Here is a 23,099-nt window from a genome sequence, read left to right on the forward strand (position 1 = left end):
GATACATACGTGTTCATGTTGGATTAGTCCTACTGCAGCAAAAATAACAGTAAGTGTCAGCAGCAAATATTTAATTTTGGTCTTCCTTTTGGCTATGATCCAGTTAATTTTCCGTAAGTACCTACTCATATCAAACAGTCTACTCATTGTTTGACGATGGCCAAGAGAAATTATGTCCTACAGTTTTTTCCGGTCTTACAGTCAGGTCTGTCTTTTGGTATGACGGACCTGATCTCCGTCACTGTTACCTCAGTTTGCTCAGGAAAAAAATGTGTATGCCACTTGAGAACGGGAAGCTTCATAGCAATTCTCAGAGCATCTCAAAAGCAAGCGTAGTAATATTTAGGGACTTTCTGGGATCAGTTACCACCTACCAGTCAGTAGATGCAATAGTTTTCAAAGTAATAACTGTCTTTCTTATAAAAGCATTAGGTATTCGTATTGGAAAATGAAGGTGAACTGAGGTTGCATTTGTCAGATTTGATGCTGTAAGAAGCTATGGAGACTTCAAGGTGCATCATCTGGTTTTCTGCATGCAAAAAATGCCAAAAGTATTTTTGTAGGAAGGCAGGTATTCTTTTAGATTATAGAAAGATCCACTAGGCACTGAACACATAAAACAGAGACACAGATTTGTAGCTGATGAGCGTCTACTTCAGAACAATTAACTTCAAAAAATGTCTGCATTAAAACACAGGTTCTCTGTTAGTGTCTCTTCAACAGTGTTCCAGTTCAGATCGACACGTTGGGCGGTGTATGACTCCCAGCCAAACATCTTATTAGATACTTGCAGGATTTCCCATAGCGGATCTTATTTAATTAAATAATTCAAACATTTCTTTTGGAAGTACAATGGAAGGGCAGGGCTTGTGTTTACAAAGTATTCAGTATGGAAATCCTGTATTAATTGAGGTACGTTTACTTCACTTAGGACAGTGTCCACATAGTAACTCTTTAAATAAAAGGCCTTTTGCTGTTGCCTATTCCAGAGAGGCAATCACATGCAATGTCAACCTGTCACATACAGAAAATCATGAGGAAATGGCTTCAGAGATGTGCAATGTAGGCAGCAGAGATGTTCCTAATTAAAGAAGACAGCTTTATGGGTGATATTCTCAAAGTGAATGTAAAAGAGTATAATTTATAAAAAGTAGTTTTATCCCTATGGAAACTACTAAATAAAGAGGCTGTGTCTGTCTCAGTCTATTTCAGGAATGATTAGCAGGAGCGATGCCAGATGTTGTCATTCTGTAATGTCATGGATTCATATAACCTATATTTAAATTGTTATCTTTTTAAGGTAGCAGGTCTATTTTGTGTGAGTAAACACAAAGTGCTTCTACCCAGCTCAGTGCAGAATCTGGAGCTTTTATGATTAACAGTAAAGCATTTAGAGTTTCACACAAAGAGTATATATAAAGGAAAGATAATGGTGTTACTCAGTGATAATATTACTACTCAGTAAAAGGTAACCAGAATTGTGCTTCTCTGAGTTCCTTATTTTGCTGTGCCAGAAAATGACAGAATCAAAATAACCCACATACAGGAGAATTAACAGAGAATCAACATTTTCCTCCATGATGAGTTGGAAGTTATATGTTGCTTCTGTGTTTAATACAATGAAATCTTTTTTCCTTTTTTCCTTGAATTATAACTCTGCTATAGTTGAAAAAATATTTTTGCCAGTGTGTTAAATACCTGGCTAAAGGGGTGTTCTAGAACATTTTTAGGTAAATGTAGGTCAACACAAAGGAATCATACAGTTGGAAATATTTTCCAGTGTTTATGTTCAGATGTTCAGACCTGTCTGGCTCCTCTCTATTTGCATGTGTTGGGGTTATAGGCAGTCCGGCTACATTCCATGTTGATTTATATAAATATATTGCAGATTATTAACCTCCAGCCAAATACCAGCAAATTTCACTTTTCAGGAAAGTATGTGACTTTTCACAAAGCTTATGTACTGTGTACAGGACGTGTACACCCCATTGAGGGAGTCTCAAAGAACAGTATCCATCATGATGAGAAATATGCCAACATATTTTCTCTTACAGTCACTATGTTACCATAATAATTAATGTTTGTTTGTTCGTATTATGATTACAGATTAAGTACAGATTAGTCTTCTAGTAGAGGTAGGGTGACAGTCTCTCCATGTTCTGGAACTCTGGTTCCCAATTTATTACTTGCTGAAAAGCTTCCTTAACCTAAAATGAATGTGCATGCATACATTTTCAAAAGATGGTGGATAATAAGCAATTTTTCAGTTTCTGACCAAAGATTATTTAGGAAATGCTGTCAAAGTGGGAGCACAGCCCTACCATGGTAATGTCAAGTTAAAAATACTGCTCTCTTGAGCCCGAATTACATTCTTCCCAGGTGGTTATGCCTATTTTAGTGTTTCCTTGTCTTGTGAAATATATTGAGATTTAAGGTAAGAAGCAAAATCGCGGTACAAGATCTCAAGTACACGTTGCCAGATTGTCTGTTTTGTCAGATGTCCTCTGGGAAAAGCAGGGACCCCCAAGGCTTTGTGTGTGATCAGTTGTGTTCAGATCCTGCATATAAAGCCTTTAGTCCTTCAACAAACAACAAAAATATTACTTGATAACATTACCAGAAATCCTGCACTTCTTAATTCTAATAAAGTAATTCTAAGGAACAGGGTGAAAGATAAAAGTAATGTGACAGCATCACTGGTACGATGTTGGAAAAAATAAGCCGTAGTATCAACTCTAGTTTGGTCTGTTACCAATGAGAGACTCTTCAGTTTAATTGTCTAGACCTTTTTCTCAGTAAGTCCATTCATTTTTTAAATCTGCTGTCACCTAGTAGAAGTAGTGATTCATTTTACTGCCTTGCCTCAGAGAGAAATGCAATCTGATCTTAGAATATAAAATTAAATGAATAAGCACATGAGTTTAAAGTGTGTGAGCAGGGAAGAAATGTCCTTCCGGCTGTTTAGATGGTTTCCTCTTAGGATTTTGTAGAAGTGGGACTTGAGGAAGGATAGTGAAAGTCACTGGTATGAATATAGGTGTGAAGCATAGAATGATGGGCAGATGTTTTTGAAAAAGATAAAACAGTGGTTAAAGCTGGCATGGTAGATGGAGAAGATGAGAGAAATCCTAATTAAAAAGAGAAAACAATGGAAAATAGAGTAATCAGATAGGAATGTGGTGTTATGAAGAGCTTTGTAAATTATTTTGATATTGTGCAACAAGGTGAAATGATAAAGAAGCTTCAGTAAAAGAATGACCAAAAGTGGTGAAAGAAGTAATGACATCTTGTGCACAAAGCTTTTTTCCAAACTGTATACTGACTCTGAATGTATTCCTTGCATTGAGGAATTTGCAAGAGGGATCAGCAAAAAAATTCTGTTCATGCTGAAGGAGATTTAATTATAAAGCTGTATAATGGTATACGTGGGAATTACGTGGAAAGAAACTGAAGGTGCATGCAAACACTCTGTATTTTTTCTCAAAAATATTTCCTGCTTTTTTTTTTTTAATGACTGTAGGTACTGGAGCCTAGAATGTGGATAAATATCAAGGAATTTTCTGTATTAACTCTAGTTGCTGTGTCAAAAAAATACATTCTTTTTGTGTAATTATTCTACATTCAACAGCTGATGAGTTCTTAATAATTAATCCTATTTCAGAATTCACAAGTGGAAGACTGAGATGGTAATTTTGGTATATCAACTGTTATCTGATGAATCAAGAGCTCAAAGATTGGTCTACCTTTGGAAGGCTCTTTTCCATTCTATATACTGGAAGAAATTTAAATAGACATGCTTGAGATGAAAGGTATGTCTGTACTGGTTGCTGTATACTTACCTCTTCTCTTCTTTTCCTCCTCTCAGATTGTTTGATGTGTGCACCGTGTCACGAACAGACAGAGAGACCAAGTTAACGTTAGTGTTTGAACATGTGGATCAAGACTTGACTACTTACTTGGATAAAGTTCCAGAGCCTGGAGTGCCTACTGAAACTATAAAGGTATTTAAGGAGAAAGATTTTAGAAGATAATATTTTGGAGATAAATAAGAGAGACAGACTGCATTTTGATTCCATAGTATTTTGTTACATCAAAATTGAGTAGTGCCCAGCTTGGGACATGAACTGCAGCACAAAGTAACAGATATAATTTCTTTCTGGAAATGCTGCACATGTGGTTTTATTCCTCTTCCAGAGTTCTAAATTGACTGAATCTCTACTGTTACACCAAATGTAGCATTCAAGCACAGGAAGGACATGAACCAGTTGGAGCAAGTCCAGAGCAGGGTCACTAAGTTGTTTAGAGGGATGGAGCACTTATCTTATGAGGAAAGGCTTAGAGAATTGAGATTGTTCAGCCTGGAAAAGAGAAGGCTTAGAGGTGACCTAATTGCAGCCTTCCAGTACCTGAAGGGAGCCTGCAAGAAAATGGAGAGAGACTATTTGCAGGAGCATGTAGTGACAGGAAAAGGGGGAGTGGTTTAAAACTGAAAGAGTATGTTTAGATTAGATATTAGGAAAGAATTCTTTACTGTGAGGGTGGTGAGACACTGGAACAGGTTGCCCAGAGAAGTCATGGCTGCCCCACCCCTGGAAATGTTCAAGGACAGGTCGGATGGAGCTCTGAGCCACCTGGTCTAGTGAAAGGTGTCCCTGTGCATGGCAGCAGGATTTTTAAGGTCTCTTCCAATAATGCCGTTCTATGATTCCGTGATTCTGTGAAATGGTTAAGAATGACCTTTGCTTCCAGCTGCAGGCAGATGATTCTGTTATTGTTTAGGTGGAGACTACTTGAACCTTCCCTTAAAGGTGAAGTGCTGGATATTGTTAGAATGAATAAAATAAATCCTGTGCTCCTTATCCCTTTTCCTTTGCCTTTCATTTCCCCAAGAGACTGCTTTTGTTTTATGTCCTTCTTGCCAGCAGAGTTTCTGTACAGTCTTAAGAGCAAGAAATGTTCATTGTGTACCTGTGGTGTGCTCTGCAGAGGATGGGCTGAAGGGTGGGGGTAGTCATGACCAGTTGTTTTAGAAGCTGGGAAGGCTCTCAGTAACTGGGAGGACAATCATGAAGTTTTATTGTCATGTTATCTCATATTCTGCATCTTTAAGGGAGGACCTCTACCTAGGATAGGATGTGCTTGCATTATTGTTAATAAAATGCATATACCAACTCCTCTGCTTTTCTGGGAATTTCACAGCAAAGTGCCATGTTGAGGATTATAGGTTGAAGTGTTTGACAGAAACGTTTATACCTGGGAAGAGAAGCAGAGGGATTGGTGTTGTTACATTTTGACTGTGTCTGTTTAACATTTCTTTTGATTTTTCTATTTCCATGAGGAGAAATCATTTATGCTTTCAGAGATGCATCATCTTTCACTTGTATAAGTACTTTCTGGAAGTATGTTGTATCATCTTTGTCTGGCAAAAGTCTCCAGGGAGGAAAAGAAAACGTGAAAACTACTGGAAATTTAATTGTTTTAATAGTTTTTTAAACAACTTAAAACTTAGGAGGTGTTTGATCTTTCAGTATAAAATTAGAACTAAAGCAGATAAAAATCTATTCACTGTTGTCAAAGTCACATATGTATAATATCAGACAGTTCCAGCAACCATGTTTTTAACCAACCTTAGTGGATAAAATAAAATTTTTGGAAAATGGATACAGCTTTGATGCAGTCAGAAGAAGACTGGACTGTACCTGTTACATTGTAGAACTATTTTATGGTAATGCTATTAAGGTTCTGTTTTCCTCCTAGGACTTTGAAGCTACTTACGTGAACTGTATTTCAGCTTAACTAACCTTGGGAAAATAAGATGCAAGGTGACTGGCATATTATCTAACTAAATATATTGAAATTGATGGGAGCTGAAAGAGCAAGCCTCTGAAATCTCAGTTTGAAGTATCTTTTGATGTATGTTTCATTTAAAGGAAATACAAGACATGAGCACTGTACTAAAGTATTTGTGATTTCCAAAAATCCTGTTCTAAATTTGCACTATTAGACTGTCATATACATGTTTGAATATACATTTCATGGAGATTATATACTGATGAAGAAAATAGTTGTGCTGCTTACTTTCAAAAAGCCCTATTCTGCATACATGGTTTACTAGTTAACCCAGTTGCTATATCTGACAGTTTGGCACAATAAAATAGAAAAGCCACACAGAAACAAAGAGAAGCAATTTTGGTCTTTTATGTACAGTGCAAGTTCCACTGCAACTAGTGAAATTAGTAACTGTAAAATTCAGCTTGTGGTACATAATCTCTTTTTAAATGGGTGAGGAAAAATGTAAAATTGCTGTTTACTTGGTCATCACTGTTGATTTCAACATTTTCACAGTAGCTGATGTGTTTTTTCTTGAATCCTGTTTGGCACAGGAAAAGAGAGAGATTCGGTTAACCTAAGTTGCACCCTGTTGCTTCATGTTTGTGTCAAAACGCCCAGTTTTTGGAGGTACTTTTGCTGATAGTCAGGGCTGATCACATGAGGAAGGGTCTCAAGGCTTATTTTTAGTATATTTCAATACCTTTCTAATGATACAAGCTTTATGGATATTCCTGGTAGAAATTGAGAAAAAACATACTTCTCCTGGCTGCAGGGAAATACTACAATTTTGTAGCAGCTGAGCATTTAACCCAGAGCACATACATCGTTAAATGACTAATCTGACTTTTTATAGTTTGGCTTTTGAGGTTAATATGGATTTGTACTTCATTTATTTTCCAGAATTGCAGACAATTTGTGTAGAGTATTTCCCCTCACTGCCAGCACAGTACAAAACAACTGCCAGTATTGTAAGACCATCTGTTAAAGTTCTGCATGTGTCAGCAACACAGAAGTGCCAAATGAGCCAAGTAAGCGCTGGATAGCTTGAAGGATCTAATATACCTCTTTGGCACTATGGTGTAAAATCAACAGTTGTTAGTGGAACTTCAATGACATAAAATTACTATGAGAGAAGTATCAGCCCCAAAAGATCCTTTCTGTGTGAATTGACTACCATCATTACATAACATTTAGGAAAGGGAGGCTCAGCTTTTGCTGGTTTGGGGCATGCTGGGGTTTTTGGTTACCAGTTGTCAAGAAATATAAGTGACACCAGTACCATTTTAAGAACTTCTATATGTTTTGCAGGCAATCATCAGACTGTAGCAGTTCAGAGAAATTAACCATATTGATCATTTAAACACAACTAGAGCTTTTGTCTTAATGTTGCTCACCAATGCCTTTCTAATGCGTAATGTGCTGCAGTAGGAGTCACCCCAGAGGGTGTTTTAGAAAGATGTAGACAGGTGTCCATGACATGGTAGAAGAGAGGTAGTTTCCCTATGTGATGTTGCCTGGTAGTGGGAATACTCACCCAGGATGTAGAACAGACGTGCTGTCTTCCCCTTTCTGTCACCAAGAGTGTGAATGCTCTCATCCATTTCTGTGGCTCTGGCTTCTGGATTCTAGGTTATTCTGGACAGAGGAATTTTATATCTTTTCCTGCTGAAGCCCTTCCACTATTATTTAATGGAGTCTACTTTGAGCTAGAGATGGTGAACACTACTCCAAGTACTTGTAGACATAGTGTTCACTTTTGAAAGAGAGCTATATTCAGCCTTTAATCTACTTAATAAGCCTTTGTAGCTGCTGGACTGTAGTCACGCTCACACTTGCTGGCTTCCTCTGTCAGACCTGATTAATATATGTTCCATATGGCATGAATCAGAATCAGCGATGACAACATCTTCCTTCTTTCCTCTCTCCCCATCGTCTCCTCCCTTCTTTTCTTCATGGGATACTCTTTAACTTCAGTGCAGTTTATGTGGAAATGGAAGGTATGAGTTCAGTTTCCTTTGGACACAGCTGTTAGTCATGCAGAGGTCTTTGGTAACATTAATGGTCTTAGCAGTTGAGTCTCCAAGAGACTTGGCTCATTAGGAACTTTTGTTAGTTGACATAAGGGCAGTGGAAGTGGGAATGACACGTCTGCCACAGAAAGATGAGGGTTTTTTTAAATAGGTAACAGACCACTAAAGCATTTTGATGTTCTAGCCTTTGTGTCTGGAGCGTGTTTAACCTGCGTGGTCACATTTTGTTCTGATGCTTGTGAGACTGGCATGGGGTTTTTTTGCTCCCAAGTAATTTTGATATGGATATGGTTGTTATAACACTAAGTACATTTTTAATGTGTAAATCTTGCATATGCAACCAAGATATGTTTATTGATTTAAGATAATGCAGTGTATTTAATAATATTTAGCTTTAAATTGATCTCTGTGTGTGATGGCTTAGTATATAAAGCTGTACATTAAGTTGTTATGAAATGGTTTTTTGGAGTTCCTTCTGGTCATCTTGTTCTGCTGGACCAAAGAGTCTGTAACAGTGAGAGGGAACAACAAACTGTTACTGAGGTTCTTTAATTTTAGTAATGAACAAAGTTAACTTTGCGAGGTAATGTCATTATAAGTAGACTTGTGGCTTCTTGCAGTAGTTTTCTTACAGAAATTTAAAATTTAGGCTACATGTGCTAAGTGTGCTGTGCCTGTTTCAGTCTGGCAGTCAGAACAGGAGGGAACAGAACAAAGGTCTCCAGTATAGCAGGTGCATATGTTATCTGTCATAATATGTTGCAAAATCCAGGAATGTCCTTCTACCCAGGTCTGTGATACTGAATCTTCATGGTATTCCCTCCAGCCTGGAACAGGGCAGTGGAATCACAGAGTGAGCAGGGTTCAGTGTATATGCTTTTCTCTGTTGAGTCCTGATTCCTCACCCAAGTGAATGCTTCTGTGAATGGGTATTTTTTGGATATTTACTTCTTTGCACAGAAAGCTTATATACCCATCTGATTCAGGTATGCAGATTTTGGTATTTAGATGCCTGAAATTTAGAAAGTGCAGCAGTGAACCTAATTCCCTTTTGTGGGCTTATCAGATAGTAGCCCATAAATTGAATTTTTAAATATTAGTCCCAGTCATAGAATACATGTTATTGTTGCATCCCTGTGCATGTCCTTAACTTACATTACCTGCTATCAAACCAGGCAGACTGGTCACATCTTTGCAAGACTCTTAGAAAAATTAATGTGAAGATGCTGTTTCTCAGAAAGCAGACCAGTGTTCACTGTTGTGAGGTGACTCATCAGCCATATGCCATGGTTGTACCTACTCAGTTGATCACGTATGAGATGTGAAGCAGATGTCACACAATCATGCAGTTCTGAAAATAAATCAAGATGTTCCAGGAAAACAGTTTCACCAGTACTGAGAGTCTTGAGAGTGTGGCTGTATTTAACAACATCAAAGTTAAAAGTTAAAAAAAAGAACCTGCTCGAATTAATAAGACAGATACTAACAGAAGAGCTGTTATTATCGTTTTCCTGTCAGTACTTTTATGGTAAAGAAAGAAACAAAACTTAGTGAGGAATTTGGAGTGTACAAATAATGGATCAGATCCCCAACTAATACTAAAAAGTGTAAATCCATTCAGTGAAATAGTGCCTATTTACAGCTGCTAAGGATTTAGTTTTTGTGGATTATTTTGCAACAAATATTTTTCTGAATCTGTGTTATAAATTAGAGTTGCCACTCAAAATAAGTGAAAAACAAAAGGACTGAATTGATATATCAATGTGGGATAAATCTTTTTTTTTTTCTTTTTCTGTTATCCTGCTGTTAGGGGTTGGACTTCTGCATTAAAGGGTAGCAGAAGAGAGAGCAAGTGTCCTGTACAAGCTCTGAAAGAACTAAACATTAAAAAATGGATGTTATCCGGAGTGGTGGTTCCCTCTGTTGTAGGTGGAGTAATTTCTCCCCATACCATGCTGCGTGGAGAGACACAACCACATCTCCTCTGGCTGGTAGCACGTAGCAATGTACAAGCTGACCAAGGGGTTAGGAGGAGTTACTATGTGAATAAAGGGACTGACTGCAGCTCAAAGGATGTAAAGGATGTTATGCAATATAGTCTGATATCCACATACCCACACAGTTACTGCTTTAGCTTGGACCTTTTTACTGTTAGTGTACAGCCACTGATTTTAATTATGGTGGCGTAAAATTCTCGAAATTTCTACCGTTTCCAAATTCAAATGCAAACCTTTTCAATCTGATGATAATGTATAGTTGTTTTTTGCAATGCTGTAGCCTGGGATTCCTCAGACCTCCATTGCTTGCAAACTGAGAGCTCATAAAAATGTGAGGCACTCCAATAATTTTAAATCACTCTGTCCTGACTAGAGTGATTTAAAATCAGTGGAGCGCTTCACATTTTTTCAGTTGTTCCAGTTTGGAAAGCAGTCGAGCAACACTGTAGCATAATGCATGAAAGCAACCTGCCTGAAATAATAATTTTAGTCTTTCAAAACAATGATACTGAATTAGAAATGTCACTGTGAAATGATGTCTGTCAAAGGCTCTGTAAATAGACATGTCAACCTACTTTTCTTTTGTAGTCCAAACTCTGAAGGCAGCAGTGCAGTCCAGTAGGGCCCTAAGGGACACATCCTTTTTGAAGTCAGAAGGAAGCTATTGTTTTCAATAGATGGAGGGCCAGAAATCATCTTTATTCAGAAAGTCAAAGGGAATTAAGAAACTGAAGGGATTTTGAATTGTGGGCAGGGAAGGAGATTGAGCCTTTGGTAGAACGGATTTATGATCAAGTCATTGCAAAATTGCAGTATTACAAACACTAGAACTGAAGTGTTGCTATCAGCTCGTTTCATTTCTGTTAGTTCAGCAGAGCTGGGCATGGATGTGATGCATAAAAAACCTTATGGATCCTACTGCTCTGCATTCCCTTGAGATTCTCAGATTGTTAATGACCCTGATTTTTTGCTACTGGAACATCGGTGTGGTACCAATTGCTATGTGAATGCTTTGATGACGCTGAAAGAAAGGGAGCACGTGGTAGGAATAATGCTCAAGCAAGTATAGAAGTGGGGCTAAGCTGCCAGGCAGCGTGTCAGAGACAGTGCCGTACTGTTCTGCATCCAACCAGTGGCAGTTCCTCCAAGTGGGAAGTATTTTTGAGATGCTTTCCTTTGTCTCATGGTGGTGGTGCACAGTTGCGACTTGCTCTGCAAGCACATCCTGCCTCAGTGATCAGCAGAAGTGTCACTCATGTTTCCAGAGTCTTTCTCTTCATCAAACACAAGATGCCACATTTAAAGCAATTAAGAGAAAGCTGGTGCAACTTACGGTGCACATAAAGCAGTCGCAGAACAACAGACTGAAATCTTCGGATTTACCCATGTTCTAAATTTGCTTAAAAGCCATATGCTACTTTAGAAAAATAATTTGAAGGTTGGTCTGCAGCAGATGTGAGATAAAGAGGAGATGTTCAAAGAGCCATTCTTGACTTTTTGCGGGGACAGATAAGAATCACTTTTTTAATAGTAGTTTCTGCACTGGAAGGAAATCAGTCCCCTATGCAGTACACCCACAAAGTTGTACTTCATACCAAAAGAAGCACACAGAGATGGGAAAAGTAGACAATAGCACAGATTGTGACAAGGTAGATACTTGGGAAATCTGAGCAACATACTTGTTCTTATTGAACTCCAGATTCTAAGGGTCAAACTCAGCTGATCTGGGACAAGAAGCATTGTGGCAGAACACATTTATCATCTCTGTCAACCCAAGTTACTGCTGCTTGGATTCTCTAAACTAGAATGTTTACAAAGTGTCTATATTTACTCACAGCACTTATAGAGCCATAGTGTAAAATAATTCAAAAGCTGGCCACAGACAACTCATAGCTAATAAAAGATAATACAGTAATCAAATAAGTAATTTTCCTTAAAATTTCCAAATTAAATTTTCCTTAAAACTGTTTTCTCTATTCCACCCCAAGAGAAATTTAATAATTTTGGACTAGCTGTGTACACTGTTTTTATGCCAGTGAATAGGCAGGTTATTGTATCCCACAGTAAAAACTCATTTGAAGCGTGTTACTTTAGTAGCATACTGATTTAATCAAGATATGTTTTGTTTGTTTCTTTTCCTCCATAGCAGATGTATTTAGCTTACGCCAGAAAGCAAAATTCCATACAAATGGGCAGAGATGGAATTTTTTTGTATTACATGTTTTCATATGTAGAACGTAAAGTCAGCTTTAAGAATTTTTCTATTATTTATGAATACATAGGCACATAAACACACATACATGTATAAATGTATATTGTAAAAGTCCTCTAACACATTTGCAGAAAAAAAAATACGGCTATTTGAGTGAGAGAAAGGGAAACTATTATCATCACTCTTCTGTCTCCAGAGTTCATTTTCTCAAAATAGGTGTGGCCCAGAAAAGGCCAGAACTGGCAATGCAGATGCTTAGAGTAAAAAGTACACAGATACATAGGGGGTAGCACCAGCTCTCCTGCTGTGCCTAGAGTGGTCTGGTGTATATTGCCTTTACGTGTCTACACATGAAGGCACATTGTACATACATGTACACACACATACACATGTGGGCATGTGGGTGTGTATGTATGAATATATATGTGTGTGTGTGTATATATACAGACATGTATGTGCTGATTCCCTGAGTCCATCCTATAGCTCATCACCCAAGACAGCTGAGCTGTTGCATTCATAGGGAAGGAATAAAACGAGACCCAGCTGAAGCTGTGCCTCTCCCTCCTACTCAGTGTGTCAGATGAGACACGCATGGAGAGCCCCTGTCCCACCCGCCCCTGTGGATACCAGAGCACACACGGTTCCTCCCTGCTTCCTGTCCTCAGGCCATCAGGCAGGAAACTGCAGAGAAGCACCAGCCAGGGGCATCAGCCAGCTACACTCAGCTGCTAGAGCAACTGAAGCCAAAACCTCTTGATACTCAGAGCTGCTTTCAGTGATTTCAACTCCATGTTCTCTGCCTGTTCTATTCCTATTTTCCCTTTCCTCTTTCCATCTTTCTCTTTCACCTTTTTTCCCCTCACTTTCACTTTGTATTTACACAGTAAAGTATTCTTCTGTTCTTTCCCTTCCTCTAGAACTTTTCTCTCCATCACTGTTCTTTCCATTTCACCTATGCTGTCCTTACTCTACTCCCATAAAAGTGTAGCATCATGGAACTGTCACACTGTTTCTCCACCTGGGGTCTGTCTTGCCCATTTTTTTGGTGAGCTTTTAATGGAAGAGGCTCTGTGAAAAGCCTTGACTTTGGTGCCCACCATAATAGGTCCTCCTTTTTGACTGGCCTTTACACAATACCTTGTTACACATGAGTCATCATAATCAGATCCTACAACAGCAGTATTGGTGTGAAGCAGTGCTCTTCCATTGCATTGCTGTTTCCCCACCACAGCGACTTCACGCATTTACACAACTGCTTCTTTTATGTATCAGTGCTCTGTAATCAGCGTATGGTTCATGTTACAGGTTTCTCAGGTTTCAAACTGAAATAAAATGAGCTTACTTCCATTTTGAGAATATCCTTTTGAGAAGTCCAAACACAGACACACATTATTAGTAAATTCGCAAACAGCTGCCAGAAGACAGAAAATTTAGAATGGAAACACGAGTGAAATGACAGAAAATTTAGAATGGAAACACGAGTGAAATAACAGAAATACTCTTTGTTGTTTGTTCTTGGTGCAACAGCAAGGGAAAATGTTTAGAAATTTAAATGATTGATTTATTTGTAGTTTTAATAAATCAGACATGGTTTTGGAGCACTTGCCAATGTTGCTACTCCAGAGCACAACTATGGGTCAAATCCTTCTGTGGTGCAACTGTGGGATTCTTAGGGTTCCTCTAGGAGTGAGTGTGGGACAATGCTGTTAGCAGCAGCAGGCAAGCAGTCTTTCATTTGTTTTACTGCAAAGATGGAATCGTTTGCCATTAAGAAAGAGCAAATTACAAAGGTTCAAGCTCCTGGATCAAATCTGTCCTTCGTTTTTGGATTGGAAACCCTATCCAAAGACTCATAAACATCACTATTGTAGATTCTTTTTGCTTCTCTGTTACCATTACAGCTATACAGTACACCACTTACATCTGTACATATAAAACATTTAAACTCATGCTGGAATATATAGTTGCACCTTCTGGTTCAACTTCAATTCCAAAGGAAAAACCCCAAAGGGAGCAGAGGCTCTGCTTCAGCAAAACTTTTAAGCTTCTGCTTAATTTTATGTCAGCAGATTGCTCCAGTATTAAAAATGAGGTTGAAAGACTGAATTAGAGGAGCTAACAGAGGAGAATCAGTTGTTACCCTGTGATACTAACCTGATGAATTCTAACTTTAGAACAAAGAAGAATTGAAACAATTGTTTCCTTAGTCTCAGATTAGTCATAAAACATGTGTTTTGCTTGTGTTTAAATGCTTTGTCAGAGAGAAGAAGTAGTCCTCCCTCAAAACTTATGTGTAAGCAGTGTCTGTGCATTTGCAGCCAGACTCCTGACTATTCACAAAAACTTGTCGTAGCTGGTCAGCATGGTAAATTGACTCAGTAATGGCAAAGGGCTCCAGTGATCACAGGGTTTGGTGGACTATTTTGTTTATATCTGTTTTTCATTAATATCATAGCTGTTGTGGCCACAGAATATCCTATTTGCTTTCTTTGAAAATAATGACCCTTGAGAATACCCATTTCCAAGAAGAAGCTGTATTTTGCCATTGTGACCAACTCAATAAATGCCACTTGCATTCTGTCTTTATTAATGCTGAACAGTGTCTTATACCTTAAAGGGCCCTTTGAAATTAGTGGCTTAATTGCGAATGGAGTTACTGCTCAACAGTTTTCACTGTTGCTAAATATGTTACTTTACAAACAACGCCATAAAAATTCTAATTATTCTAAGATGTCCCACTTTTTTTTGTCTATGCAATAGGAAGCATTGCACTGTAACTTTAAAATACCAAAAATAAGCAAGAAGACACATTAACCATCTCTTAGGAGTGTTTAATTTCCAAGCCAATAAACTCAGCTGCTGGATATTTGTCCTTTGTTTTAGAATGTGATAGTTCTGTTGCATAACTACAGTTAGGGACTTTCGGAACACTCCAAAATGTTACAAGATTCTGTGGATGGAAATGCAGGGTTGTTTTTAATTTAGTTTTACAACAGGGAAGGAGCATTGGAATGGCAGCATGTTACCTTTTTTTAACATTTAGTTTATGATTCATTCTAAAATATTCTTTCATTTGCAGTTAACATCAGATATTCCTGTTCTGACAAGCAGAGTAAATATTTTAGCAAGGACTTTTTAGAGAGAAATTTTGACAGTAACATACTCCTCCCTTAGTGTTACAAAGGAAATACTTGCTATCCAAACCCAGAGTTGGCATTTTAATGCAAATGGTTACAAAAGAATACACAGAATATTACAAATGTAAAATGCAGTTAATGAAAGAGTATACAGTTGTCTTTCATGTATGTAAGTAAAAATGCCTAAATTGAATTCTGAAAATGTCAACAGTGATCTCTGAGCCATATGCTTGTTATTACAGTAGTATGTTCTGTATAGCTGTCATTCAGTGAGAAACAACACAGATCAAAAGGGAAAATACATATAAAAACATTAAGTTAGAGGAGAGACCATGTTACAAAGCATTTTGTATTATGTTTTTGCCTTGATTAGAAGATACCGCTTTTTCTTGCTTTTTGTTTGCTCATGTAATTCGTGCTGATGTCTAAAGTGCTTATTGAAGACACAGGAACAGGAGAATAGAGGCCAAGCTGCTTGGGCTATAGTGAACCAAAACTGCAAGAGAGATGCATGCTTTGCAGAGAGTTTAATATGAAAACGAACCACAGTTTCTTTGCTTGGTTTCTGGAGCAGAAAGTCACAAAACAAGCAGAAAACTTCTGGTTCTTGATGGAATGGTTAGTTTAGCTTCCTTACATCATCTACTCTTGAGTATTTCAGACTAACCTCTTTTTCAATTAAACAAATTTAGACCTAGCTTGACTTAGCCTATCTCTGTGAAGCTGGGGCCTTGGAAAATATTACCGAAGTAGCTTTAGCCTTAGGTTTGCATTTTGTTCTTTTGCGCAAATGTGGTAGAGGTAACCTTGATTTGCTAATTAGTGAAGTCACGCTTTATTGTGACAGAAAACTAAGAACAGTCCTTCAGTGAAAATAACAAAGACCCTACCCCATGGTGATTGATGAGAACGTTGTACAAGTGAAATGAGCTGGAAAGTCATCATCTTGTCTTTTCCTTTGCCACAGGAAAAGCATAACAGAGAGATTTCTTTTCTTCTGGTCCTGATAAGGAGTCTAACGAAGCATAAGGAGGGGTTACAGAGCATGGAAATGTGTCACACCCAGCTGCTCACTAGCTTGCAAAGCTGCAGTAAATAATACAGTTGCTATTTAATAAACAAAAGAAAACAGAAGTCCTTTGATAGTGATCCCTAGCCTCTCTCATTTGCCCTTCTGATGATACAGTTTGTTTCTACTTAATTGACTGTAGTTTTGGAATAACATATAGAGTTTGATACTGTATTGTATGATTTGTAATTATTTTGTTGTTATTGATAGGGAAAACAAAAGACTTAGGTTTCTGGGACCTGATTCAGCAAAGTATAGACATATGTGGTCCAGGTTGTCTGGGTCATAGCTACTTTTTTTCTCATAGGTTCTCCATGAATGATTACAGTAAAGATACACAAGAATACATGTAGTTTTCTTTTCCAAATTGCATAATCAATAGCATACTTTTCTGCTTGTCACAGGTTACACTTTGGAGAAGCAATATTGCATTTGCCATAAGCTGCATTTCTCACGATTGGCTCTTTTTGCACACTAACTTCTAACATACCTGTGTCTTAAAAATGTCTTAAAGTTTGTTTTGTTTAATATTTGGGGAGGTGAAGGGACGAAATACCCTCTGCCTGTGAAATGTTGGAGGCCATCCTCTCCCCTCCCAAGAAGATTGTCAGTTCTCATGTTGCACCTTTCTTCTCACCCCCAAAGTAGAGCTGGTTTTTGTCTATTATGTTAAGATTAGGAAATAAGTAGGCTCATCACTCTTTGTGTCACTGTAAGTTGAAGATACCTACTTTTCTTTAGAATCAGCCAAGTGTTCAAAAGAAAACAAGGCAAGGTTTACACTAATGTGTGCTAATGTAAATCAGTGTTATTTCACTCAGAACTGGAGGGGCTGTGGCACATGTCACTTTGGGGAGGCTCAGCAGATGTGTGGGACCATGTCCCACCACTGCAGCCACAGCAAACATCACAGTCACATCACTGCCTGCTGCAGTTTGTTGTATCTGAAATGCAGAATGGGCTGCTGAGGAATCTAGTAGCTGGCATCTTCCAGTGACCTACTTTGCTTGGTTATCACCTGGGCTGTGGGAGGCAGCAACCCAAAGAGATGGAGTAGGACCACAGGCCCTGAGAGTGAGTGTAGAGTGGAATAGGGTGCAGTGCAGGCATGACAAGAAGGGTCAGAACTGGGAATGGGGAAGGAAGGGGCAACAGGGCTCATGAAGGGAGGAAAGAGACATGTAAAGGGAAAGGTAAGAGATAAGAGAAAGGAGAAAGTGATAGACCATTTAAGTGGAATGGAACGGGTAGCCATTCCCATAGTCTGGTGCTACCAGCAAACCTCTCATTCTCTCAGTGCCAACAAAAGACTTTGTATATATATGCTCAATTCCTCTTGCAAAATGTCTTCTCTTCACCTTGTCTGTAGGATGAGGTGCTTGTCTGTTCCCTTTTTAAAGCTGTTGGTTCAGGAGCCCTTGGTTTTTTAATTCAAGTTAACAGAATTGCAAATTAATTGCTGCTGTAAACATGGAGAATAACTCAATCTGCTGAGTGCTTCCGAGAAACAATTGTGCTTCCAAGAAAACAGTATCTTGTTTCCTACTTTTAATTTAGGTGTAGTAAGGCATCAATAAGATGCTCATTCTGATATTTTCAGAGCTTAAACAATGCTTTAACAGCATTGCAAAACTATATGTAAAGTTCTTAGATGGGATATCCTGGGCAAGCTGATTCCAGTAGGCCACTGTCCCCTCTCAGTTTTTTCTTGAAGCCCATTTCTGCCCATGAATGATACAAAATAAATCTTTCCTCTTCTGTATATCTTTGATTTTCTTGAAGGTTGTTAAGCCCTTATAACTGAAAGCAGATTCTTGTTCTTTGGAGTATTTAACAAACATTAACTAGTTAATCTTTGCAAGACTTGTGAATTAGTTAACCATTATCCCTGAATTTATAGTATGGAGAGAGAGGCAACAAACTTAAATGTACTCCTGTGACTAGAGCTGGGGTAGTAATAGACCCCAATGTTGAGCCATTGTACAGCACTGACTCGCATCACAGTTCTTCTGCTATGCCAAGTACGCTACAAGCAAAAAAAAAAAAAAAAAAAATCGAAGTGACTTTTAAAAGCTTTATTTATTACGTATTCCCTGGGGAGATTAGGAGGGGATTGTCTTCTTACTTTCCTCTGTGTTCACATCTTTAATAAAAACTGTTAACTATTTATTAGAAGAGTGTCTAACTTCAGAGGATACTAGTATTTTGATGCCTGGTGTCATGCTGACATTTTTGTCTCAGTGAAGGTTGGTTACATCTCTCTGAAGGTGCTGTTGGTTCCAGTGAGTGTGGGAGGAAAATGGAAATACTGAAAAGCAGTGGGACCAGCTCAGGTCTTTGAAAATTGATGGGTAGAGTCCCGGTAACTTCCCTGGACTTCATTGTGCCTAATATGAGGCCATTTTCTTCCTCAGCATGCAAGTGCCATTTATGACTATGCTGAATTCCTCAAAGTTTCTGTGATGGAAGCACTCAAAATTAGGTCCAAACTCTTCAGTAACCCCAATTTCTAATCTGAGAAAGTGACTCTGCTGTCCAGCCACCTCCTTTTCCAGTGTCTTGAGCTCTCATGTATCTGTATAAGCCACAAATATATTTCCTTATATATCAGGAGTTTGATCAGGCCTGTGTTATAATAAGTTTAAACAAGTTTTTCATTAAACAAAAATTGCTGGAATGAGTTTATAACTGTGAAGGAGCCCTAGGAATTAGGTGCCCAAGTCTTACTGATTTTAAATGGTGGTTGTGTTCCCGATCTCTAGGATCCTATTGACTGTTTTTTTCTCAGTTTTAAAAAAGCATAACTTGTTTTCTTGTTGCCGTCAGGTGTTTCATCAAGAGTCTGTGCACTTTCAGTTGCTACTATTTAAAAAAGCAACTGAGGAGAGAAATTCAAGGAACAATCTTGAGCCTTTTCTGTCTAGCCAAGGATTTGACAGTTTTCAAAAAAGTCTGGGCTGAAAGGTGCAAATCTGCCTTGGATGTATGAGATCTGATCAGCCAAATCCCTTGGGATGCTTCTAAAGGTTCATCCTTTGTTGTTACGTATCAGCATATAAACAAATCAGTATAAACACTGCAGACAGATCCAATGAGAACTTCTGTAGAAATCTCAGTAATCTTGCCAAGGTGTTGATAGACCATTAGGAAGAGTAGTCTGTCATAAGTCTATATATTTACATAATTTGAATGTTGCTCCAGACCAGAATCCATGTGGTCTGAGCTGTTTGCACATGATTTTGAGCACATCAAGATGTTCATCTTTGTTCTGAGGTTAGCCCTTCTTGAGCTTGCTTAGGTGGCAGTGTCAACCAGTCATCTTCCAGGGCCTTCTGCATTATCTCTAATGTTGAAGCTGAAGTTAACAGTCCCTAAGATAAACTTCCAGATTTACTCTTCTAAGATACTTTACCACCTAAGTCCGAAGCTGTTTGTAAAGCATTTTTCTTTATGTATGTGCACAGCGTTGTTTCAGCTTTCTAATCACTGACCAGCTGGCTTGTTAGTGAATAGAGCTGTGGGCCCCTTGCCACATTTCATGTGAGGTCTTGGCTGGGTGGCCAAGCAGGCAGCCTGCAGCCAGTGTCAAAGCAATTCAAGAGGTATTGGCACAGCAGTGTCCCCATTAATTTCTGCTTGTCACATGCTGTCATGCAAGTTACACCAGAGAGGAAATGACCGTTAAAAAAAAAAGTATGCTTGTGGCACTTGGTCCCCTCCAGACGTTATCCCTGAGGTTAAACAAGTGGATACAATTAGCTGCTGTCCACAGACAGCTGCAGGGAAGGAGAAGCCGAGATCTGGGCGCCACAGCAGCGTGTCTTTCCTGTCACCGAGGAGTGTCGCCTGTCAACATACGCCATATTTTAACCCTTCATGGAGTTCGAGGAAATTTGAAAGAGCTGTTATGACCAGTGTCATCAGGAAGATGCTGGTAAAGAGCTGTATGTAGTACTGCTGGAGCAGCATTCTTCCTGGAGAAGAGGGTTGGTTTGTTGATACCATTCCTCGTAAGGACTGGTGTGAGAGGCACAGGAGGACAATCAACTCATCAGTGATTGATAATTTACTGTAGTTTGTAGATTCTGGCAGGGAGTGAGACAGTGATTTCTGTGAACTCCTCCCCAAAGCATACCAAAGTGGTTTAAGGGAGTCATATCCAGCTTTGTGGATTTTCTGGGTGGACTGATTTCTGTGATTACATCAGGAGAGCTTCCACAAGGATTGCAAGGGATGATGTCCCAAAATACAGATGGGTAGTAATGCAGAAACAAAGACTCGGAAGAAGAAGTGGCAGTGATGTCCCACAATGAGAGAAGGAAATAACATACTATTAGGAGCAATCAAAAATCTTTTTTAAAAAACTGAAAGCATTAAGCTCTACTGAGAGGTGATAGAGGTAGGGGAGTCTACACAGTGTTCCAGAACAGATTGAGTTAGTCAAGCTAAAGTCTGGATTTTACTTCAGAAGAAAGAGGCTTGCAGCATCAGCTGAAGGAAAAATGTGACTTGTCCTGTCAAGAAACATAATTAAAGAAGCTGTGATTATATGAAAAGTGTGCTCCAGAATTCAAACTGCAGTTTTGCACCAGCTATCCAATATGACCTGCTGTGATGCTTAGATACCAAATTTAGACTGGTGTCAGTCCCTAGACATGTGCTAGAAGGGTCTTCACAGCCAATGCATACAAATCACAGGTGCTATTTCAAGTCATTTGTATGGAACTTTACAAACTGGGTGAGGCAGTAAAGTGTTTGGGGGAATTTCATGGTACATTTTAGTCCTCATCTCTTTTTCAGATGGTATGAGGAATAAAAGAACAGAGCAGTAACAGCTTGTCAAACCAGGAAGCTCTGTGAGAAACTGCTGTTTCAAGTACAGTTATAAAAAGCTTGTAATAAAAGAAAGGAAGTTTCCCAGAAGGTATTTGGGGATGTACAAAATTGTGATATCATCATCCAGAGATACAAGAAAGAAGTATGGGTGTTTTGCTTATCTAGGCTCAGATCCATAGATTATTTTAAGAGCTGTGCCTTGTGTACAGGGCACAAAGAGTAGAAGGGTTTGAGCACTGAAAGAGACTGTTAATCACAAAGTTACATTTACCTGCTGTAAAATTTTTCCATGCGGGACAAATCTTGCTAACAGTGCCACATTTGCCAATTACTGTCAGAATGTTAAAATAAACTTTCCCTCTGTTCATTCTCATGTGTTTTATCTGACAAATACCAGCAGCCAGATGAGAAATACTGTGTGTTTCATTTGCATGTCTGGTAATTCCACTTTGATAGGAATTTTTGGTACACTGAATGATGGAACATAAGTAGAACAGTAATTATATAGGTTTCCTTTCAGTCATGCATATTCTTCTCATCAAATGTGAAAAATAGCAGATGAAAAAGTAAAACTTGAATGATCTAGACTGCAAACTGACTTGACAGGTGTTGAGCTATAAAATTAGAAATTGATGTGGAAAGACTTAGATATACTTGAATAAAATGCATCCACGTGTGTGCCCAAGCATGTGTATGTACATTATGTCCCCCAGAGATGTTAAGTAGACATGTTACGTATACTGAATTTGGTCTTTGATTCACAGCTACTGAGATCAGCGTGGGAATCTGTCAGCGTTAAGATGCTGGTAAAACAGGTGTACTTAGATTGCAACTCTTACCAATCCCTAAAATGTTAATTCAGATCCCTATTTTAAGGAGGGTAGACAGAAAGTTACTCAGAGCAGTTTTTTGGACACAGTCAGTGTTGTCCTTGTTGTTGACTAAGATCTATTGTCTTAGTCTAGTCCTTCTTATGTTGTCTTTGCTGCTGGTGAACTCTGGTGTTTGAGGAATGTTTGGAGCACTCGAGAGTATGTTTGGTCAGGTTCTCCTGTGGCAGTACAAATTCAGCAGTTCCTTTCTAACTCAGAAGAAAAAGTTGGCCAGTTTAAGCAAAGGGACTAGAATGTGTTAAACCTGCTGTAGTGGCTATGAGTTTAATTCTGTCTACCTACAGGTGCACAGCATAGGAAAACAGTGCCTCAGTATACTGAAAGCTATGATACACATACATAAAATTCAGTCATAAGTTTACAGCAGTGCAATAGCATTGATGAGCCTCAAAGTTTTTCAAAGACTACCATGGACCTTTGTAATTCAGTTAAAATTTTGCATTTTTCCTGAATCTTGTGCACAGTTGCAGTACTTTTGATTGGGACTGACATACAATGTTCATAACACAGAGGCAGGTCTGTGCATAATAGTGACATTTGCCATTTTTACTAGACTGGCTCTGAACTAATTGACCAATTATTGTATTTCAAAATAATTTATTTAGGACTTTCTAATCTTGATTACCTTGCTACTTCCAATAGCAACCAAAACAGTCTTCGAAACAGTGTTCTATAGACTCCACCCCTTGAGATATTGTATCTTTTAAATTGCTACACAAGTAATTATAGCCATTAAAAAAATACAAAACACAAAAAACCAGAAAACGCACAAAACCAAGCAACACAACTATTTATTTCACTGTTTATTGCAGTGGACTACTATAGATAGCATTGTCTTCTATGGGATTATTCAAAACATTAAAATGCATGTACACATACATGCATACTTTCATGAGTGTGCATGTCTGCGGGGTTCTTCATCCTAACAATTGGATAATCCAAAATCTCTTATATGAGCTGTGCTTTCTTTCGTACAAAAGTAATTTAAAATAGATTAGAGACTGTTCATCAGAATATATTTTAACAAATCTTTTAATCTACTCTAAGTATATTAAAGTACATTTTACATGATTAAAATAGTTTTACAATTCAA

General features: G+C 38.4%; 1 protein-coding gene across 5 annotated transcripts in view; it reads left to right on the top strand.

The window, feature by feature from the left end:
- Positions 1–23,099, top strand: part of CDK6 (cyclin dependent kinase 6) — a 141,539-nt gene that overhangs the window by 27,857 nt on the left and 90,583 nt on the right. For all 5 annotated transcript variants that reach the window (XM_048305556.1, XM_048305563.1, XM_048305533.1 and 2 more), the window contains exon 3: positions 3,866–4,001. In XM_048305556.1, coding sequence (XP_048161513.1) covers positions 3,866–4,001 — 136 coding nt within the window. The remainder of the gene's footprint in view (positions 1–3,865; positions 4,002–23,099) is intronic.

The sequence above is a fragment of the Corvus hawaiiensis genome, chromosome 1 (genome assembly GCF_020740725.1).
Source record: "Corvus hawaiiensis isolate bCorHaw1 chromosome 1, bCorHaw1.pri.cur, whole genome shotgun sequence".
Taxonomy (NCBI): Eukaryota; Metazoa; Chordata; class Aves; order Passeriformes; family Corvidae; genus Corvus; species Corvus hawaiiensis.